This window comes from Bos javanicus, chromosome 3, assembly GCF_032452875.1.
Source record: "Bos javanicus breed banteng chromosome 3, ARS-OSU_banteng_1.0, whole genome shotgun sequence".
NCBI lineage: Eukaryota > Metazoa > Chordata > Mammalia > Artiodactyla > Bovidae > Bos > Bos javanicus.
The window spans coordinates 35,413,966-35,432,059 of NC_083870.1; the positions used below are offsets into that span (position 1 = coordinate 35,413,966).

Consider the following 18,094-nt stretch of genomic DNA (forward strand, 5'->3'; position numbering starts at 1 on the left):
TTGTTGAGTGTCATAGCCAAGAGATTGGTGTTGACCTCTGTGCCTTTGAATGAGCAATCCTAATGCATTTCTCTGCTCTTGTACATGAGGTAGAAAGGGGGAAGCTGATAATTAGAGTGGCCTAAAGCAGGAGACAACAAAGTCCACTTCTCAGGTTCTGGAGCCATAAAGATGTTTTCTTCCTATTCTAGAGGATCTTGTCTTTGAGCTTTGAGCAATGAATAAAGAGGCTGGGCAACTAAAAGTGTTTGGTCAGCTCAAGATGTTTTATTTATTTATTTTAGGCTGGTGGACTTTTTTTTTTAATTAATTAATTTATTTTTATTGGAGGCTAGTTTCTTTACAATATTGTGGTGCATTTTGCCATACATTGACATGAATCAGCCATGGGTGTACATGTGTTCCCCATCCTGAACCCCCTCCTATCTCCCTCCCCATCCCATCCCTCAGGGTCATCCCAGTGCACCAGCCCTGAGCACCCTGTTTCATGCATCAAACCTGGACTGGCAGTATGTTTCACATATGATAATATACATGTTTCAATGTTATTCTTTCAAATCATCCCACCCTCACCTTCTCCCACAGAGTCCAAAAGATTGTTCTTTACATCTGTGTCTCTTTTGCTGTCTCACATATAGGGTCATTGTTACCATCTTTCTAAATTCCATATATATGTGTTAGTATACTGTATTGGTGTTTTTCTTTCTGACTTCACTCTGTATAATAGTTTCCAGTTTCACCCACCTCATCAGAACTGATTCAAATGCATCCTTTTTAATGTCTGAGTAGTAAGTTATGACCAACTTAAATAGCATATTAAAAAGCAGAGACATTACTTTGCCAACAAAGGTCCATCTAGTCAAGGCTATGGTTTTTCCTGTGGTCATGTATGCATGTGAGAGTTGGACTGTGAAGAAGGCTAAGCGCCAAAGAATTGATGCTTTTGAACTGTGGTATTGGAGAAGACTCTTACGAATCCCTTGGACTGCAAGGAGATCCAACCAGTGCATTCTGAAGGAGATCAGCCCTGGGATTTCTTTGGAAGGAATGATGCTAAAGCTGAAACTCCAGTACTTTGGCCACCTCGTGCAAAGAGTTGACTCATTGGCCAAGTTCCTTGGCCCATTTTTTGATTGGTCCTTTATTTTTCTGGAATTGAGATGCAGGAGTTGCTTGTATATTTTTTAGATTAATTCTTTGTCAGTTGCTTTGTTTGCTATTATTTTCTCCCATTCTGAAGGCTGTCTTTTCACCTTGCTTATAGTTTCCTTTGTTGTGAAAAAACTTTTAAGTTTAATTAGGTCCCATTTGTTTATTTTTGCTTTTATTTCCATTACTCTTGGAGGTGGGTCATAGAGGATCCTGCTTTGATTTATATCAGAGAGTGTTTTGCCTATGTTTTCCTCTAAGAGTGTTATAGTTTCTGGTCTTACATTTAGATCTTTAATCCATTTTGAGTTTATTTTTGTGTATGGTGTTAGAAAGTGTTCTAGTTTCATTCTTTTACAAGTGGTTGACCAGTTTTTCTAGCACCACTTGTTAAAGAGATTGTCTTTTCTCCATTGTATATTCTTGCCTCCTTTGTCAAAGGTAAGGTGTTCACAGGTATGTGGATTTATCTCTTGGCTTTCTATTTTGTTCCATTGATCTATATTTCTGTCTTTGTGCCAGTACCATACTGTCTTGATGACTGTGGCTTTGTAGTAGAGCCTGAAGTCAGGCAGGTTGATTCCTCCAGTTCCATTCTTCTTTCTCAAGATTGCTTTGGCTATTCAAGGTTTTTTGTATTTCCATACAAATTGTGAAATTATTTGTTCTAGTTCTGTGAAAAATACCATTGGTAGCTTGATAGGGATTGCATTGAATCTATAGATTGCTTTAGGTAGTATACTCATTTTCACTATATTGATTCTTCCAATCCATGAACATGGTATATTTCTCCATCTATTTGTGTCATCTTTGGTTTCTTTCATCAGTGTTTTATAGTTTTCTATATATAGATCTTTTGTTTTTTTAGGTAGATTTATTCCTGTTTTATTCTTTTTGTTGCAATGGTGAATGGAACTGTTTCCTTAATTTCTCTTTCTCTTTTCTCATTGTTAGTGTATAGGAATACAAGGGATTTCTGTGTGTTAATTTTATATTCTGCAACTTTACTATATTCATTGATAGGGTTTTCTATGTAGAGGATCATGTCATCTGCAAACAGTGAGAGTTTTGCTTCTTTTCCAATCTGGATTCCTTTTATTTCTTTTTCTTCTCTGACTGCTGTGGGTAAAACTTCCAAAACTATGTTGAATAGTAGTGGTGAGAGTGTGCATCCTTGTCTTGTTCCTGATTTTAGGGGAAATGCTTTCAATTTTTTACCATTGAGGATAATGTTTCCTGTGGGTTTATCATATATGGCTTTTATTATGTTGAGGTATGTTCCTTCTATGCCTGCTTTCTGGAGGGTTTTTTGTCATAAATGGATGTTGAATTTTGTCAAAGGCTTTCTCTGCATCTATTGAGATAATCATATGGTTTTTATCTTTCAGTTTGTTAATGTGGTGTATTATGTTGATTGATTTGCAGATATTGAAGAATCCTTGCATCCCTGGGATAAAGCCCACTTGGTCATGATGTATGATCTTTTTAATATGTTGTTGGATTCTGTTTGCTAGAATTTTGTTAAGGATTTTTGCGTCTGTGTTCACCAGTGATATTGGCCTGTGGTTTTCTTTTTTTGTGGCATCTTTGTCAGGTTTTGGTATTAGGGTGATGGTGGCCTCATAGAATGAGTTTGGAAGTTTACCTTCCTCTGCAATTTTCTGGAAGTGTTTGTGTAGGATAGGTGTTAGCTCTTCTCTAAATTTTTGGTAGAATTCAGCTATGAAGCTGTCTGGACCTGGGCTTTTGTTTGCTGGAAGATTTTTGATTACAGTTTCAATTTCCGTGCTTGTGATGAGTCTGTTAAGATTTTCTTCTTCTTCGTGGTTCAGTTTTGGAAAGTTATACTTTTCTAAGAATTTGTCCATTTCTTCCAAGTTGTCCATTTTATTGACATATAGTTGCTGATAGTAGTCTCTTATGATCCTTTGTATTTCTGTGTTGTCTGTTGTGATTTCTGCATTCTCATTTCTAAGTTTGTTGATTTGATTCTTCTCCCTTGTTTCTTGATGAGTCTGGCTAATGGTTTGTCTCTTTTATTTATCTTCTCAAAGAACCAGCTTTTAACTTGGTTGATTTTTGCTATGGTCTCCTTTGTTTGTTTTTCATTTATTTCTGCCCTAATTTTTAAGATTTCTTTCCTTCTGCTAACCCTTGGGTTCTTCATTTCTTCCTTTTATAGTTGCTTTAGTGTAGAATTAGGCTATTTATTTGATTTTTCTCTTGTTTCTTGAGGTAAGCTTGCATTGCTATGAACCTTCCCCTTAGCACTGCTTTTACTGAATCCTATAGGTTTTGGGTTGTTGTGTTTGCATTTTCATTCGTTTCTATACATATTTTGATTTCTTCTGTGATTTGTTGGTTATTCAGAAGCGTGTTGTTTAGCCTCCATATGTTTGTATTTTTAATAGTTTTTTTCTTGTAGTTGACATCTAATCTTACAGTATTGTGATCAGAAAAGATGCTTGGAATGATTTCAGTTTTTTTGCATTTACCAAGACTAGATTTATGGCCCATGATGTGATCTACCCTGGAGAAGGTTCTGTGTACACTTGAGAAAAAGGTGAAATTCATTGTTTTGGGGTGAAATGTCCTATAGATATCAATTAGGTCTAACTGGTCCATTGTATCATTTAAAGTTTGTGTTTCCTTGTTAATTTTCTGTTTAGTTGATCTATCCATAGGTGTGAGTGGGGTATTAAAGTCTCCCACTATTATTGTGTTATTGTTAATTTCCCCTTTCATGCTTGTTAGCATTTGCCTTACATATTGCAGTGCTCTTACATTGGGTGCGTATATATTTATAATTGTTATATCTTCTTCTTGGATTGATCCTTCTTTGTCTCCTGTCACAGCCTTTATTTCAAAGTCTATTTTATCTTATATGAGTATTGCTAATCCTGCTTTCTTTTGGTCTCCATTTTCATGAAATATGTTTTTCCAGCCCTTCACTTTCAGTCTGTATGTGTCCCTTTTTTTGAGGTGGGTCTCTTGTCAACAGCGTGTATAGGAGTCTTATTTTTGTATCTATTCAGCCAGTCTTTTTCTTTTGGTTGGGGCATTGATAAGTATGATCCTGTTGCCATTTACTTTATTGTTTTGGGTTTGATTTTATACACCTTTTCTGTGTTTCCTGTCTAGAGAAGATCCTTTAGCATTTGTTGAAGAACTGTTTTAGTTGTGCTGATTTCTCTCAGCTTTTACTTGTCTGTAAAGCTTTTGATTTCTCCTTCATATTTGAATGAGATCTTTGCTGGGTACAGTAATCTGGGCTGTGGGTTTTTCTCTTTCATCACCTTAAGTATGTCCTGCCAATTCCTTCTGGCCTGAAGAGTTTCTATTGAAAGATCAGCTGTTGTCCTTATGGGAATCCCCTTGTGTGTTATTTATTGTTTTTCCCTTGCTGCTTTTAATATTTGTTCTTTGTGTTTGATCTTTGTTAATTTGATTAATATGTGTCTTGGGGTGTTTCACCTTGGGTTTATCCTGTTTGGGACTGTCTGGATTTCTTGGACTTGGGTGGCTATTTCCTTCCCCATTATAGGGAAGTTTTTAACTATTATCTCCTCAAGTATTTTCTCATGGCCTTTCTTTTTGTCTTCTTCTGGGACTCCTATGATTCAAATGTTGGGGCGTTTAACATTGTCCCAGAGGCCTGTGAGGTAGTCCTCATTTGTTTTAATTCTTTTTTCTTCTCTGCTTCATTTATTTCCACCATTTTATCTTCTACCTCCATTATTCTACTGTTGGTTCTCTCCAGAGTGTTTTTGATCTCATTTATTGCATTATTCATTATTGATTGACTCTTTTTTTATTTCTTATAGGTCCTTGTTAAATATTTCTTGCGTCTTCTCAGTCCTTGTCTCCAGACTATTTATCTGTAAATCCATTTTGTTTTCAAGATTTTGGATCATTTTTGCTATCATTATTCTGAATTCTTTTACATTTAGACTCCCTATCTCCTCCTTTTTTGTTTGATTTGGTGGGCATTTATCTGTTCCTTTACCTGCTGAATATTTCTCTGCCTTTTCATCTTGTTTAGATCACTGTGTTTGGGGTGGCCTTTCTGAATGCTGGAAGTTTGTGGTTCCTCTTTATTGTGGAGGTTCCTCCTTGTGGTGGGGTTGGACGAGTGGCTTGTCAAGGTTTCCTGGTTAGGGAAGCTTGTGTCGGTGTTCTGGTGGGTAGAGCTGGATCTCTTTTCTCTGGAATGCAATGAAGTGTCCAGTAGTGAGTTTTGAGGTGTCTATGGGTTTGGTGTGACTTTTGGCCCCCTGTATTTTAATGCTTAGGGTTATGTTCCTGCGTTATTGCAGAATTGGCTTGGTATGTCTTGCTCTGAAACTTGTTGGTTCTTGGGTGGAGCTTGGTTTCAGTGTAGGTATGGAAGCTTTTGGATGAGCTCTTGTCAATTAATGTTCCCTGGAGTCAGGAGTTTTCTGGTGTTCTAAAGCTTTGGATTTAAGCCTCCAACCTCTGGTTTTCAATATTATTCTTAAAGTAGCCTCAAGACTTCTCTATCCATAATGCACTGATGATAAAACATCTAGGTTAATTGAGAAAAGATTCTCCACAGTGGGGGACACCCAGAGAGGTTCACAGAGTTACATGGAGAAGAGAAGAGGAAGGAGGGAGATAGAGGTGACCTGAAGGAAAAGAGGGGGAATCAAAAGAGGAGAGAGCAATCTAGCCAGTAATCAATTCCCTATATGCTCTCCACAGTCTAGAACATTCAGAGAGGTTCACAGAGTTACACAGAGAAGAGAAGAGGGAGAAAGGAGATAGAGGTGACCAGGAGGAGAAGAGGGGGAATCAAAAGGAGCGAGACAGATCTAGCCCATAATCAGTTTTCTAAGTGTTCTCCACAGCCCAGAGTACCCAAAGAGATTCAGAGAGTTGGGTAGAGAAGAGAAGGGGGAGGGAGGAGATAGAGAAGACCTGGGGGAGAAAACAGAGAGTCAAAAGGGGGAGAGGGCAATCAAGCCAGTAATCACACTCCTAAGTAAAAATGGGTACTGAAGATTGGATTCTTAAAGGTACAAAATTGATAACCAATACCAAAAAGCAACGATTAAAAATCTAGAGTAGAGGTTAGACTCTCAAAAATTTAATATTAAAAAGCAAAGCAAAATCACAAAAATTATTTTAAAAATATGAAATTTGTTTTAAAAATAGGGTTTTTTTATTTTTGCAAGGTAATAGTAGGTTATAAAAGTGAAAATTAAAGGAGTAATAATGATCTTAAAAATTAAAAAAAATTTTTAGATGATAATAATAAAATATATCTAGGAATTTCTCTGAAACTGTTGAGGGCAGTGTGGGGTCAGTTCAGTTTCAGATGGTTCCTTTTTCCAGGTTATACTTCTTCTCCAGGTCTATAGGCCCTTTCCAATGTATTTGGTGCTAACTACAGGGTTTTAATCTGTTGCACCTGTCACTTCCCTCTTCTTTGCTTATTTTGGCTTCCTCTGTTTGCAAGTCTCTACAGTGTCTAATTTCCACCCTGACACAAGGTGGTGAAGGTGGTCACTTATTTAGGCTCACTTGTTCAGTTGTGCTGTCGGTGGGGAGGAATACTGCAAACAAATATCAGTGGCACGTGTAGGGAGTGCTCTCCGTGTCTCGGCCACACTGGGTTGGCCCCTGCTCTTGGTGTGTGTGCTTTCCCAGTCAACACTGCTCAGGCTCCAGGTTGCTCTGCAGGGGAACTGTCTAAAGCGGGCCCTGGGTTGCGTGCACTTCCCAGGTCTAAGCTGCTCAAATTCAGGTTCTTGGGTACTCCACAAAGGCACAGACTTGGTTGGGCCTGAGTTTTGTGCCCTTCCCAGGTGCAACCAACTCAGGCAACCAGGTGCTCGGCGAGCACACTCTCCCTAGGTCGGGGGTGCATCTTATCACCTCCCCGGTCCCAGCTGCTTGGTTTCCTGGGTGTGCAGTGGAAGCGTCATCTCAGGTGTGCTGTGTGTCTCCTCTGGGGAGCTGATCTCTGGCTGCGGCCCTCCTGGCAGATGTCAACCATCCAGGATCCCAGGAAGACTTGGTTAGCAACTGGGAGCCTACTCGCAGTTTGGTAGAGGATGCTGTCCCTGGGGCTGAGATTGCCCCTTGCCTTCTGGCTCTGGGTGTCCCCGCCTGCCTCTCTGCCTCCAGCGCGGGATAGGCTGGTCCGCATCTGGCTAGCTCTCTTCTGGTATTAGCTCAGTCCTTTGTTCTGTGAGCCGGCCCGGCAGTGCCTTAGGTTAGAGCTTTTCATGGGAAAGTTCTCTCTCTCTCTCTTTTCTCTCTCTTTCTTGCTATCTCACAGTTTGGGTTGCTATCTCACATTAGCTCCCTCAGATTATCCTCAGGGCATTCAGGCCTGGTCCTTACCCTAAGCAATGCAGCCCGTGCCTTCCTGTTCAGCCCCCACTTGCTGCTGGTGGATGCAAGCGTCTGAGCTACTTCTCTGCTGGGAGTTGTGGTTAGGCACATAATCTGTGGCTTTTTTTTTTCTTCCCATTTATGTTGCCCTCTGAGATTCCAAAATTCCCCACAGACCTGCCAGTGAGAGGGTTTCCTGGTGTTTGGAAACTTCTCCTCCTTTATAACTCCCTCCCTGGGTCAGGTCTCTGTCCCTAACTCTTTTGTCTCTCTTTTTATCTTTTATGGACTTCCCTGGTGGCTCAGATGGTAAATCGTCTGTCTATAATGCAGGAGACCTGGGTTCGATCCCTGGGTCAGGAAGATTCCCTGGAGAAGGAAATGGCAACCCACTCCAGTACTCTTGCCTAGAAAATCCCATGGACGGAGGAGCCTGGTGTCCATGGGGTCTCAAAGAGTTGGACACGACTGAGCAACATCACTTTCACTTTATCTTTTATATTTTGTCCTACCTCCTTTCGAAGAGAATGGGCTGCCTTTCTGGATGCCTGGTGTCCTCCGCCAGCATTCAGAAGTTTTTTTGTGGAATTTGCTCAGTGTTCAAATGATCTTTCGATGAATTTGTGGAAGAGAAAGTGGTCTCCCTATCCTATTCCTCCGCTATCTTAGGACCGCCCCCTCCAGATGTTTTAAAGTTGTCTTTTGGTCTGTGGCTGTGGGAAATTTAAGACACTTTGAATCCTAATAGGTTCTAAAAGGAGTCCTTTATCTGAGATCAGGTATCTTAGGTATTTGACCTGTGTTTGAACAAGTTGTAATTTCTCTTTGGAGACCTTCATGACATTCAGTTGCTAACAGCTTGAGGAGATGATGCTGGCTTGCTCACTTGCTTCCTTGGAAGAGAAGAAAAGAAGGTCATCAACATATCGCAAAGGGTGGGCACTTATGGGAAAATGACAGATGCTAAATCTGCTTTTAGTATCTGTAAAAAGTAGGGCTTTCAGTCTAGACTTCTGACATGTCCAGGTGTATTGTCCTTCCCACATGAAAGCATATAACATTTGACTTTCACAATCCACAGAGATGCTGAAAAAGGTGCTACAGAGATCAATTATGGTGAAAAACTACTCTCTGTAGGAATTGCCATTAAAAGAGCATGAAGGTCAAGGGCAACTGGATAGCAGTTAATGACAGTGTTACGAGTAGCTCCCAAATCTTGGGCAAATCTCCATTCTTCTTTGTGGGATTTCTTAATAGGGAGAATGGGTATAGTACAGAGACTAGTGCAGGGAACTATGAGGTCTTGTGTCTTATATTCCTGTATGATTGGTTGAATTCTTGCTAAGGCCTCAGGACTTAAAGGACATTGTTTGATGTTAGGAACAGGCTTACCATGGTGTATTTGAATTTGAACTGGGGGACTCAGATAAATCTGCCCAATGTGGGTTGTGGATTTTGCCAAGTCACTCAGGGACTTCTTTGAGTTTCAAGTTTCTGTTACCTTCCGAGCTTGTCTTAAGGGCAAAAACTGCTGACAAGGTTGAGGAACTTGGAATGCCATCCATTGTTGAGGGGTTGAATTAATTTCAAGGATAATTTCCCCTTTTGAGAAAAAGGGATACAAATATCTCTTCAAGTCCCTGATTTCAGTTCATTTGGGTATATTCCTACCAGTAGAATTGCTGGGTCATATAGTAATTCCATGTTAAGCTTTTTGTCAGTTCAGTCACTCAGTCGTGTCTGACTCTCTGGGACCCCGTGAACTGCAGCACACCAGGCTTCCCTGTCCATCAGCAACTCCTGGAGCTTGCTCAAACTCATTTCCATGGAGTCAGTGATGCCATCCAACAGTCTCATCCTTTGTTATCCCCTTCTCCTGCCTTCAATCTTTCCCAGAATAAGAGTCTTTTCCAATGAGTCAGTTCCTCACATCAGGTGGCCAAAGTATTGGAGTTTCAGCTTCAGCATCAGTCCTTCCAATGAATATTTGGGACTGATTTCTTAAAATTGACTGGTTGGATCTCCTTGCACTCCAAGGGACTCTCAAGAGTTCAAAATACCACAGTTCAAAAACACCAATTCTTTCATGCTTAGCTTTCTTAGTGGTCCAACTCTCACATCCATACATGACTACTGGAAAAACCATAGCTTTGACTAGATGGACCTTTGTCAGCAAAATAATGTCTCTCCTTTTCAATATGCTGTCTAGGTTGGTCAAAGCTTTCCTTCCAAGGAGCAAGCATCTTTTAATTTCATGGCTGCAGTCACCATCTTCAGTGATTTTGGAGCCCAAGAAAATAAAGTCTGCCACTGTTTCCATTGTTTCCCCATCTATTTGCCATGAAATGATGGGACCGGATACCATGATCTTAGTTTTTAGAATGTGGAGTTTTAAGCCAGTTTTTTCACTCTCCTCTTTCACCCTCATCAAGAGGCTCTTTAGTTCCTCTTCGCTTTCAGCCATAAGGGTGGTGTCATCTGCATATCTGAGGTTATTGCTATTTCTCCCAGCAGTCTTGAAGCTTGTGCTTCATCCAACCCAGCAGTTCACACGATGCACTCTGCATATAAGTTAAATGAGCAGGTTGACAATATACAGGCTTGGTGTACTCCTTTCCCAATTTGGAACCAGTCTGTTGTTCCATGTCCAGTTCTAACTGTTGCTTCTTGACCTGCATATAGATTTCTCAGGAGGCAGTTAAGGTAGTCTGATATTCCCATCTCTTGAAGAATTTTCCACAGTGTGTTGTGATTCACACAGTTAAAGGCATTACCATAGTCAATGAAGCAGAAATAGATGTTTTTCTGGAATTATCTTGCTTTTTTGATGATCCAATGGATGTTGGCAATTTGATCTCTGGTTCCTCTGCCTTTTCTAAATCTAGCTTGTACTTGGGACGTTCTTGGTTTGTGTACTGTTGAAGCCTAGCTTGGAGAATTTTGAGCATTATTTTGCTAGCATGTGAGATGAGTGCAATTGTGCAGTAGTTTGAACATTCTTTGGCATTGCCTTTCTTTGGTATTGGAATGAAAACTGACCTTTTCCAGTCCTGTGACCACTGCACCCTTTTCCATTCCCACTAACAGTGTACTTTTCTACATACTCACTAATATTTGTTAGTTTCTGGTTTTTTGATAATATCTATCCCAACAGTTGTGAAACAATATCTCATTGTGCTTTTGACCTGCATTTCTCTGATGATGAGTGATGTTGAGGATCTTTTAATATGTTTGTTGTCCATCTATTTATTTTTTTGGAGAAATGTCTATTCAAGTCTTTTGCCCAGTTTTTAATTAGGTTTTTAAAATTGTTGTTTAGTTGTAGAAGTTCTTTATATATTTTGGATATTAACTACTTATCAGATATATGGTTTGCAAATATATTCTCCCATTCCATAGGTTGCCTTGTTTTTCTCTCTCGTTTCCTTTGATGTGCAGAAGTTTTTAAGTTGATGAAATCCATTTGTCTATTTTTGCTTTTGCTGCCTGTGCTTTTAGTATCATATCCAAGAAATTGTTGCCAAATCCAATGGCCTAAAGATTTTATTACCCTGAGTTTTCTCCTAGGAATTGTATACTGTTAGCTCTTATGTTTAGACCTTTAATTTATTTTGAGTTAGTTTTTTGTGTATGTTGTAAGATAAGGGTCCAACTTTATTTTTCTTCTTATAGATATCCAGTTTTCCCATTTGAGAAGAGACTGTCTTTTGCCCAATGTGGAGAAGTTATTTCTGGGCTCTCTATTTTGTTCAATTGATCTATGTATCTGTCTTTATGCCAGCATGGCACTATTTTGATTACTGTTGCTTTGTAGTATATATTGAAATCAGGAAGTGTGAGGCCTCCAACTTTGTTCTTTTTCAAGGTTATTTTGGCTAGCTGCGGTCCCTTGAGATTCCATTTGAGTTTTAGAATTTTTATTTTTTATTTCTTCAAACAGTATGATTGGAATTTGAATAGTGACTGCATTGAATATGTAGATTGCTTTGGGTAGTGTGCTAGTTTGTTTGGACTGCCATAACAAAATACTAGATACCAAGAATTCTGAGGTGGTCCAGTGGTTGGGACTCTGCGCTCTCACTGCCTAGGGCCCCAGGTTCAATCCCTGATTGGGGAACTAAGATCTTGCAAGCTGTACGGGATGGCAAAACAAACAAACAAACAAACAAACCCAAAAACCAAGAAACAAAACAAACAAACAAAAAAACCCAGAGACTCGGTGGGTTAAACAATAGAAATTACTTTTTCACAGTTCTGGAGGCTAGAAATCCAAGATCAAGGTTCTGGCTTATTTGGTTTATGGGGAGGCTGTCTTACTGGCTTGCAGACTGCTGTCTTCTTGCTATGTTCCCAGAGGGAGAGAAAGTGAGTGAGTGAATTCTCTGGTGTTTTTTTTCTTATAAAGATACTAGTCCTATTGAATCAGGACCCTGTTATGATCCTGATGTTGCCAGAGAATCTTCATAAGGTGATAAAATTTTGAGGGGTACAGAGCTAATGAAGAAGGAGAGACAGACAGGAAGAAATAAAAATAAATAAGTAAAAAATTTTAAAAATATAGTGTGACCTGAGAGATAGGGAATGATAATGGCCCTAAGCATGAGAAGAAAATGGATTATGGAATAAACAGAGAAGACTTGCAAGATCATATATATGTTATAGAACTTTAATTGTTTAAAGAGTATGTTTTCTTCTCTTTTTTCCTCCTGTTCTAGTCTTCACAGTGTAAACAATTGATTAGTTTCTAGTCAATCACTTCTTTAATTTCTGCAGTTCAGACATGATTGTCTTTAGCCTTCATAACTCTATTTATTGTCATATATTGCAGTACTAAGTGAATATTAAATAAACACTTAAATGTTATTTTTGCTTCCAAATATATAAAGCTATTTGTGTTATATAATTGTGAGGTCCAAGTATGCATTAAATTTTCTATTAAAATACTTAAAGTAGTGTATGATTTCTCCCATATATTAGCATACATTTTAATACTTAAGATATTTTTATTTAAAAAGTAAATTAGCATATGTATTTTATATAGTTTCTCTCAATTATGGCCTGCTCATGGAAATACAGGGACTCAGGATAATAGGGAAAAAGTGTGGCCTGGGGATCAGTACACTTGATTCTACACCCTTGTTTAAAAAAAACTCCATTGAGTCTCATTTCTAAAATCAGAAGAATAGCTCCACCTTTTGTAGAGCTTTTGTAGAAGAACTGAATGAAATAACATATGTGTAAAGTAAAAAAATCAGATGCACTTCATAGTATTATGTTATTTTCATTGATACAGTAGAAAATGTTGTTTAGATCCTACATTGGTGTGCGATTGATCCTCACATTTACTCAGAAGGAAGGGAGAACCCAGTGCAAGTTGTTGGTGTTTTGAATCCCTGGTGGCTTCCCTGCTTCTCTACAGAGCTGTTGCCTCTGCAGTGGCTGCTGCTCCTGGGAACGGGTTGCCCAGCGTTGCAGAAGTGTAGCCTGTTGATCCTATCAGGATGAGAGCTGCCGTGGGAATGTCCCTGTTGAGTACAAGCAGTTATAAGTAGCTGTTTATCATTTTTCTTTTCTGTTTCTCTGGCAGCTCCTAAAGTCTCATTGGCTAGATAATTTTGCCAAAGACTCTGTGAACCCTGGAGTCATGGTGTTGCTGGGTTGTGGTGCCTTATCTAGTACCTGTGGTCAGCTGGCCAGCTACCCCTTGGCTTTGGTGAGAACACGCATGCAGGCTCAAGGTGAGTTTTCAATGAAAGCAGGACACTGCTTTAAAAGCATGGCATCAATAACATGATTCTGGAACTCTCAAGTTCCACTGAGACAGCAGAGTGTGGTTTTAAGATAATATTTCTTAACCACTTTTTTTATGTTATTGCCTCCCTAAGGAAGGTTTTTAGAAATTCTTTTCTAAATCAGTTCTTCTTCATGAAATCTTAATAGCACAGATACACTATGCATATACTGAATGTGTATCTGTGGCTTCTGCACAAATGAGTAAGATTTTCTTGCTTATGTTGGGAATGCATGTTTTAAGAGTACAGTTGGCTGTCCCCATTCATGGGCTCTGCATCTGAGGATTCAACCTACCGTGGATTGAAAATACTCAGGGAAAAAACTCCCAAACTCCAGAAAGTTCCAAAAAGTAAAATGAGAATGTGCCACGCAGTCCACTATTTACAAATCATCTGCGTTGGAAGTGTTGGTTAATTAATGATTGACTGCTTGGCTGGGGGAGGTGTGGCTGGTACTTGGAAGAGAGGTTGAGGATAGAGGTACAGATGTTCAGGGTGTACTGTTTAAAGAAATGATAGTGGATGAGATAGGCCAGGGATAAAACAGAAAAGAGAGGCACAGAATGCATGCTATTTAATATAGCAATGCAATGCATTCATGTGTGTGTGCTCGGTCGTGTCTGATTCTTTGTGACACCATGGACTGTAGCCCTCCAGACTCCTCTGTCCATGGGATTCTCTAGGTAAGAATACTGGAGTGGGTTGCCATTTCCTTCTCTGGGGGGGAATCTTCCCAACCCAGGATCAAACCTGCATCTCTTGCATCTCCTGGATTAGCAGGCAGATTCTAGTCAGCAAATTGTGAACAAAGAGAACAATTAGTGAGATGACAGGAGATCCAGGAGGCATGATGTAATCAAAGTCAAGGAGAGAGTGTCACAGTGGGGAGGAGTCACAGTTCAAAAGTTTTAGGTCCCATAATAATAAAAACTCTAGCCACCATTTACTGAGACTTTGACAAATGCCAGCTGATTTACATAGTTGTTACTGATTCTTACAACACCGTACAGTTTTCATTCCATTTACAGAGAAGAAAGACCATCAGCTGTCAGCTCTCCCACTTGCTGGCTGAGTGTGTTGAGACAAGTTTCTCTATCTTTCTAAGATTCCTTACTTACTAAATGGATATAACTCTTACCTTGGAGGATTGGTATATCAAGTCATTAACCCAACATCTAACACAAAGTGATACTACCATTGTTATTCTTACCAGAGCACTCACTCTTAGGTGCTACCCAGGGAGAATTATATAAAGGGGCACTTTTTGAGGACCCTTGGAATAAATTTTATCTGTTTATTGTATTCTAGAGTATCATTCTGAATCATAATTGTATAGTCATAATAAAATGTGTGAATATTAAATTAGCCTGATTTCTTTTCTTTTTTTTTGAATTTTCTAGCCATGATAGAAAAAAGCCCACAGCTGAACATGGTTGGGCTCTTTCGACGAATACTTTCTAAAGAAGGACTACCAGGACTTTACAGAGGCATCACCCCAAACTTTATGAAGGTGCTCCCTGCTGTAGGCATCAGTTATGTGGTTTATGAAAATATGAAACAAACTCTAGGTGTGACTCAGAAATGACATGTTGAATTTTTTGCTTTGGCATGATTACTGAAACTTTCAGCCGTCTCCAGAGTGATGTTTTCTCCTAGAATTGAAACAAATCTATGGCAAAAAGAAGCTTTATTTTTTTTCCCCACAAAAAAGAAGAGCATATCAATGATAATTTCAGACATTTGGACTCAATTTTACATATTCAGAAATGTCTAAAAAGATCATAGTTTTGATAAGCTCATACAATTTTGAGAAAGCCACAAAATTATAGTTTATCTTTTCTTATTAGTTCTTTCTACAATCTCTGCCCAGAATCCTAAATCTGAAGAAATGTACTTGCTTGAACTAAATTTGCTTTGTGTGCTAGAATTATAAATCTTTCCTCTTTATTTTGGTTGGTTCAAGTTTATGTCCGTTCCTTTACACTTAAATATCATTTTCTTAAAAACAAAATGATCAGAAAACTTGGAAACTTAAATTGTTCATATATTTTGAATTTCTTAAAATCTCCTTGTAGGATCATTAATGGAGAATCATTACATGAAAACATACCTTACAGCAGCCAAATACATATAGAGTTTATATTCTTTCTTCAAGCAGAATAAGAATAAACGTTAAATGGCAGAATTTCAAGGCATGTGAATACCCTAGTCCACTCATATAATTTTTGTGTAAGGAGGAGTGATAAAATCATATTTATTTCAGTGACCACTTCTCCATTTTGCTTGTACTATTGTTTGGTTTTCAGGACAACACACTGATTATTAGCGTATCACTGGTAAATTGTCCACACAAGGCAACTTATTTGAGAGATTCTGTTCATTATCATTGTTTTGAAAAGCATCAGGAAGCAAAACCCCTTTACTTATATCCGTCTCTAAAGAGCATCTCTCTTCTCTTTGTCCTTTGTCTCCTACTTGAATCAAACTCCTGTTTTCACCAGAAAGGCTTCTGGAGGCCATTCCCGATTATCTGAAATTTCTTAATTACGTGAAGTAGGTTGATCATGGGTGAATGGCATTCTCATTACCCCCTCACCATTTATTTGACCCTGCAATTCTCAACTTGGGCAGTGCAAACCTAACAGAATAGTATGTATTAAAAATAGTCTAGATTAATTCTGCATATTTGGTGCCTATAATGAAATGGAAGGCCCAGTTTACAAACAAGTACATTCATATTTTGTCTTGCCCCCAGTTTTAGGAACATGTTTTGATTTAGAAAACTTAAAATGGAGCGAGAGCATGATTTTATTTTACTGAAGCCATTTTTTTATAATCAACTGTCTTTTCTGATTTGTGTGATTAGGACTTAGACAACTATTTAGTAGTTGAAATTATTCGTATCACTTTTCAGTGTAATTCTTAAACTCAAGTTTGATTTCTAGTAATTTCTGTCATAAATTGCCAACGTTTTAATGAAAATCTGGTGACATAATAGGCATTTACTTTATTTGAACCTACCTCTCATGTTTTCTAAACCAAAGAGAAATGTTGAACTTGTGTTTGTGAAACGTATCCTAACATATAGTTTTCATTATATTTGTTATGCCTGATAAATATCTCAATGTTTTTATAATACATACAATAAGTGTGAAAGTCTGTCTTCAGGGTGTTTGTACTTTTGAGTAACGCATAAATGACAATATTAAGGTACTAGGTTAGCTCTTTTTTCACTCATAAAATTACGGGATGAGTAAAATTTCAGGCTACTGAAAAAATTCATTGTTCATTATGAATTTAAATTGTTTTCTATTTAACATTTGTAAGGTATGAATGTGATTTATCTGTGTATCTTGTATCTTTTGAAAAAATCTTGTATTTTTTGAAAAGAGCCCAGAGTCAAGAATAGTTTATTTCTGGCATGACTGCATATTTGCTTTACATTTATAATTAAAAATACATATATGTTTGTTTTTGAAATGTCTTGTCTCCTCATTTAAAAAAAATAGTGTAACTGAGGCAAAAAAAATGGCTGTTATACAGTTTATATCACTGGCAGCAGTTTGAATAATGTTTATAGTATTATTGGGTAAGACTCATTATAGTCTTTCCAAATATTTTGGCCTTTTCTGAACAGCCGCAACAATTGTTAAATCTGTCATACATTTTGGTATAAGATGACGTTTTTCGTGATGTCCAAATTCCACATTTACCAATAAGGGTGATACCCTTGGGGGTCACAGGCTTCCCTGGTGGCTCAGATGGTAAAAGAATCTGCCTGCAATGCAGGAGACCTGAGTTTGATCGCTAGGTTGGAAAGCTCCCTAGAGAAGGGAATGGCTACCCACTCCAGTATTCTTGCCTGGAGACTTCCATGGACAGAGGGGCCTGGTGGGCTGCAGTCCATGGGGTCACAAAGAATCTGGTATGACTAAACAACTAATACTTACCTACCTGGGGGTCACAGTGCCAAGGAGAATCTGAAGTCACAGTCTTCTTGGTACATTTGGTGGAGTATCAGTTTGTCTTGAAGTTGTGGGAAACAAAACTAAGTATGTTTGTGTGTGTGTTAGTCGCTCGGTTGTGTCCAACTCTTTGCAACCCCATGGAGTGTAGCCAACCAGGCTCCTCTGTCCATGGAGTTCTCCAGGCAAGAATACTGGAATGGGTAGCCATCCCCTTCTCCAGGGGATCTTCCCGACCCAGGGATCAAACCCAGGTCTCCTGAATTGCAGGCAGCTTCTTTACTGTCTGAACCACCAGGGAAGCCCCCAAGTAAGTTTACTGGTAAGTAATTAAGTAATTATATAATTCAGATTTATAAATTTGGTTTAAAAAGATAAAACATAAGACTGCAAAGAAATTCTGTGTTCCAACTTGAATGCTCTCCAACCTCCCGGAAAAACTCCTTAGCCCTCTTTGACTCTCAGGGCCCTTTCTTAGAAAAATGCCACCAGTTTGTTTCTTACCTGTCTGTCTTGTATCCCTATCCAGAGGGTAAGTTTCACAGGAACAGACATTGTATTTTGACTGTTTTGTCCTTTGAGCTTTACATCAGGTCCCTTGTGTAAAATCGTGGCATGGTTTCCCTATCCCCAAATAAGAATATTCCTGGTTCTTTTGCTCTCATGGAATTTCTCTGTTTTGCAAAGAGCACCAAGGAATAATTAGGTGTCCAGGGGAGCGACCGACAACCCCCCTTCACCTCCTTTGCCACATGCCCCACTTGGGAGACGCACAGAGCAGGCTGAACTTGTTTAGACCATTCTCTGGGACCGTATGCCCTGCACAGA

At 38.8% G+C, this 18,094-nt stretch overlaps 1 protein-coding gene across 1 annotated transcript in view; it reads left to right on the plus strand.

Annotated features, from left to right (window-relative positions):
• Positions 1 to 16,781, plus strand: part of LOC133244191 (mitochondrial adenyl nucleotide antiporter SLC25A24) — a 58,394-nt gene extending 41,613 nt beyond the window's left edge. Inside the window, exons 9-10 of the mRNA XM_061411005.1 lie at positions 13,097 to 13,247; positions 14,702 to 16,781. Coding sequence (XP_061266989.1) covers positions 13,097 to 13,247; positions 14,702 to 14,886 — 336 coding nt within the window. The 3' untranslated portion in view covers positions 14,887 to 16,781. The remainder of the gene's footprint in view (positions 1 to 13,096; positions 13,248 to 14,701) is intronic.
• Positions 16,782 to 18,094: the final 1,313 nt, after the last annotated feature.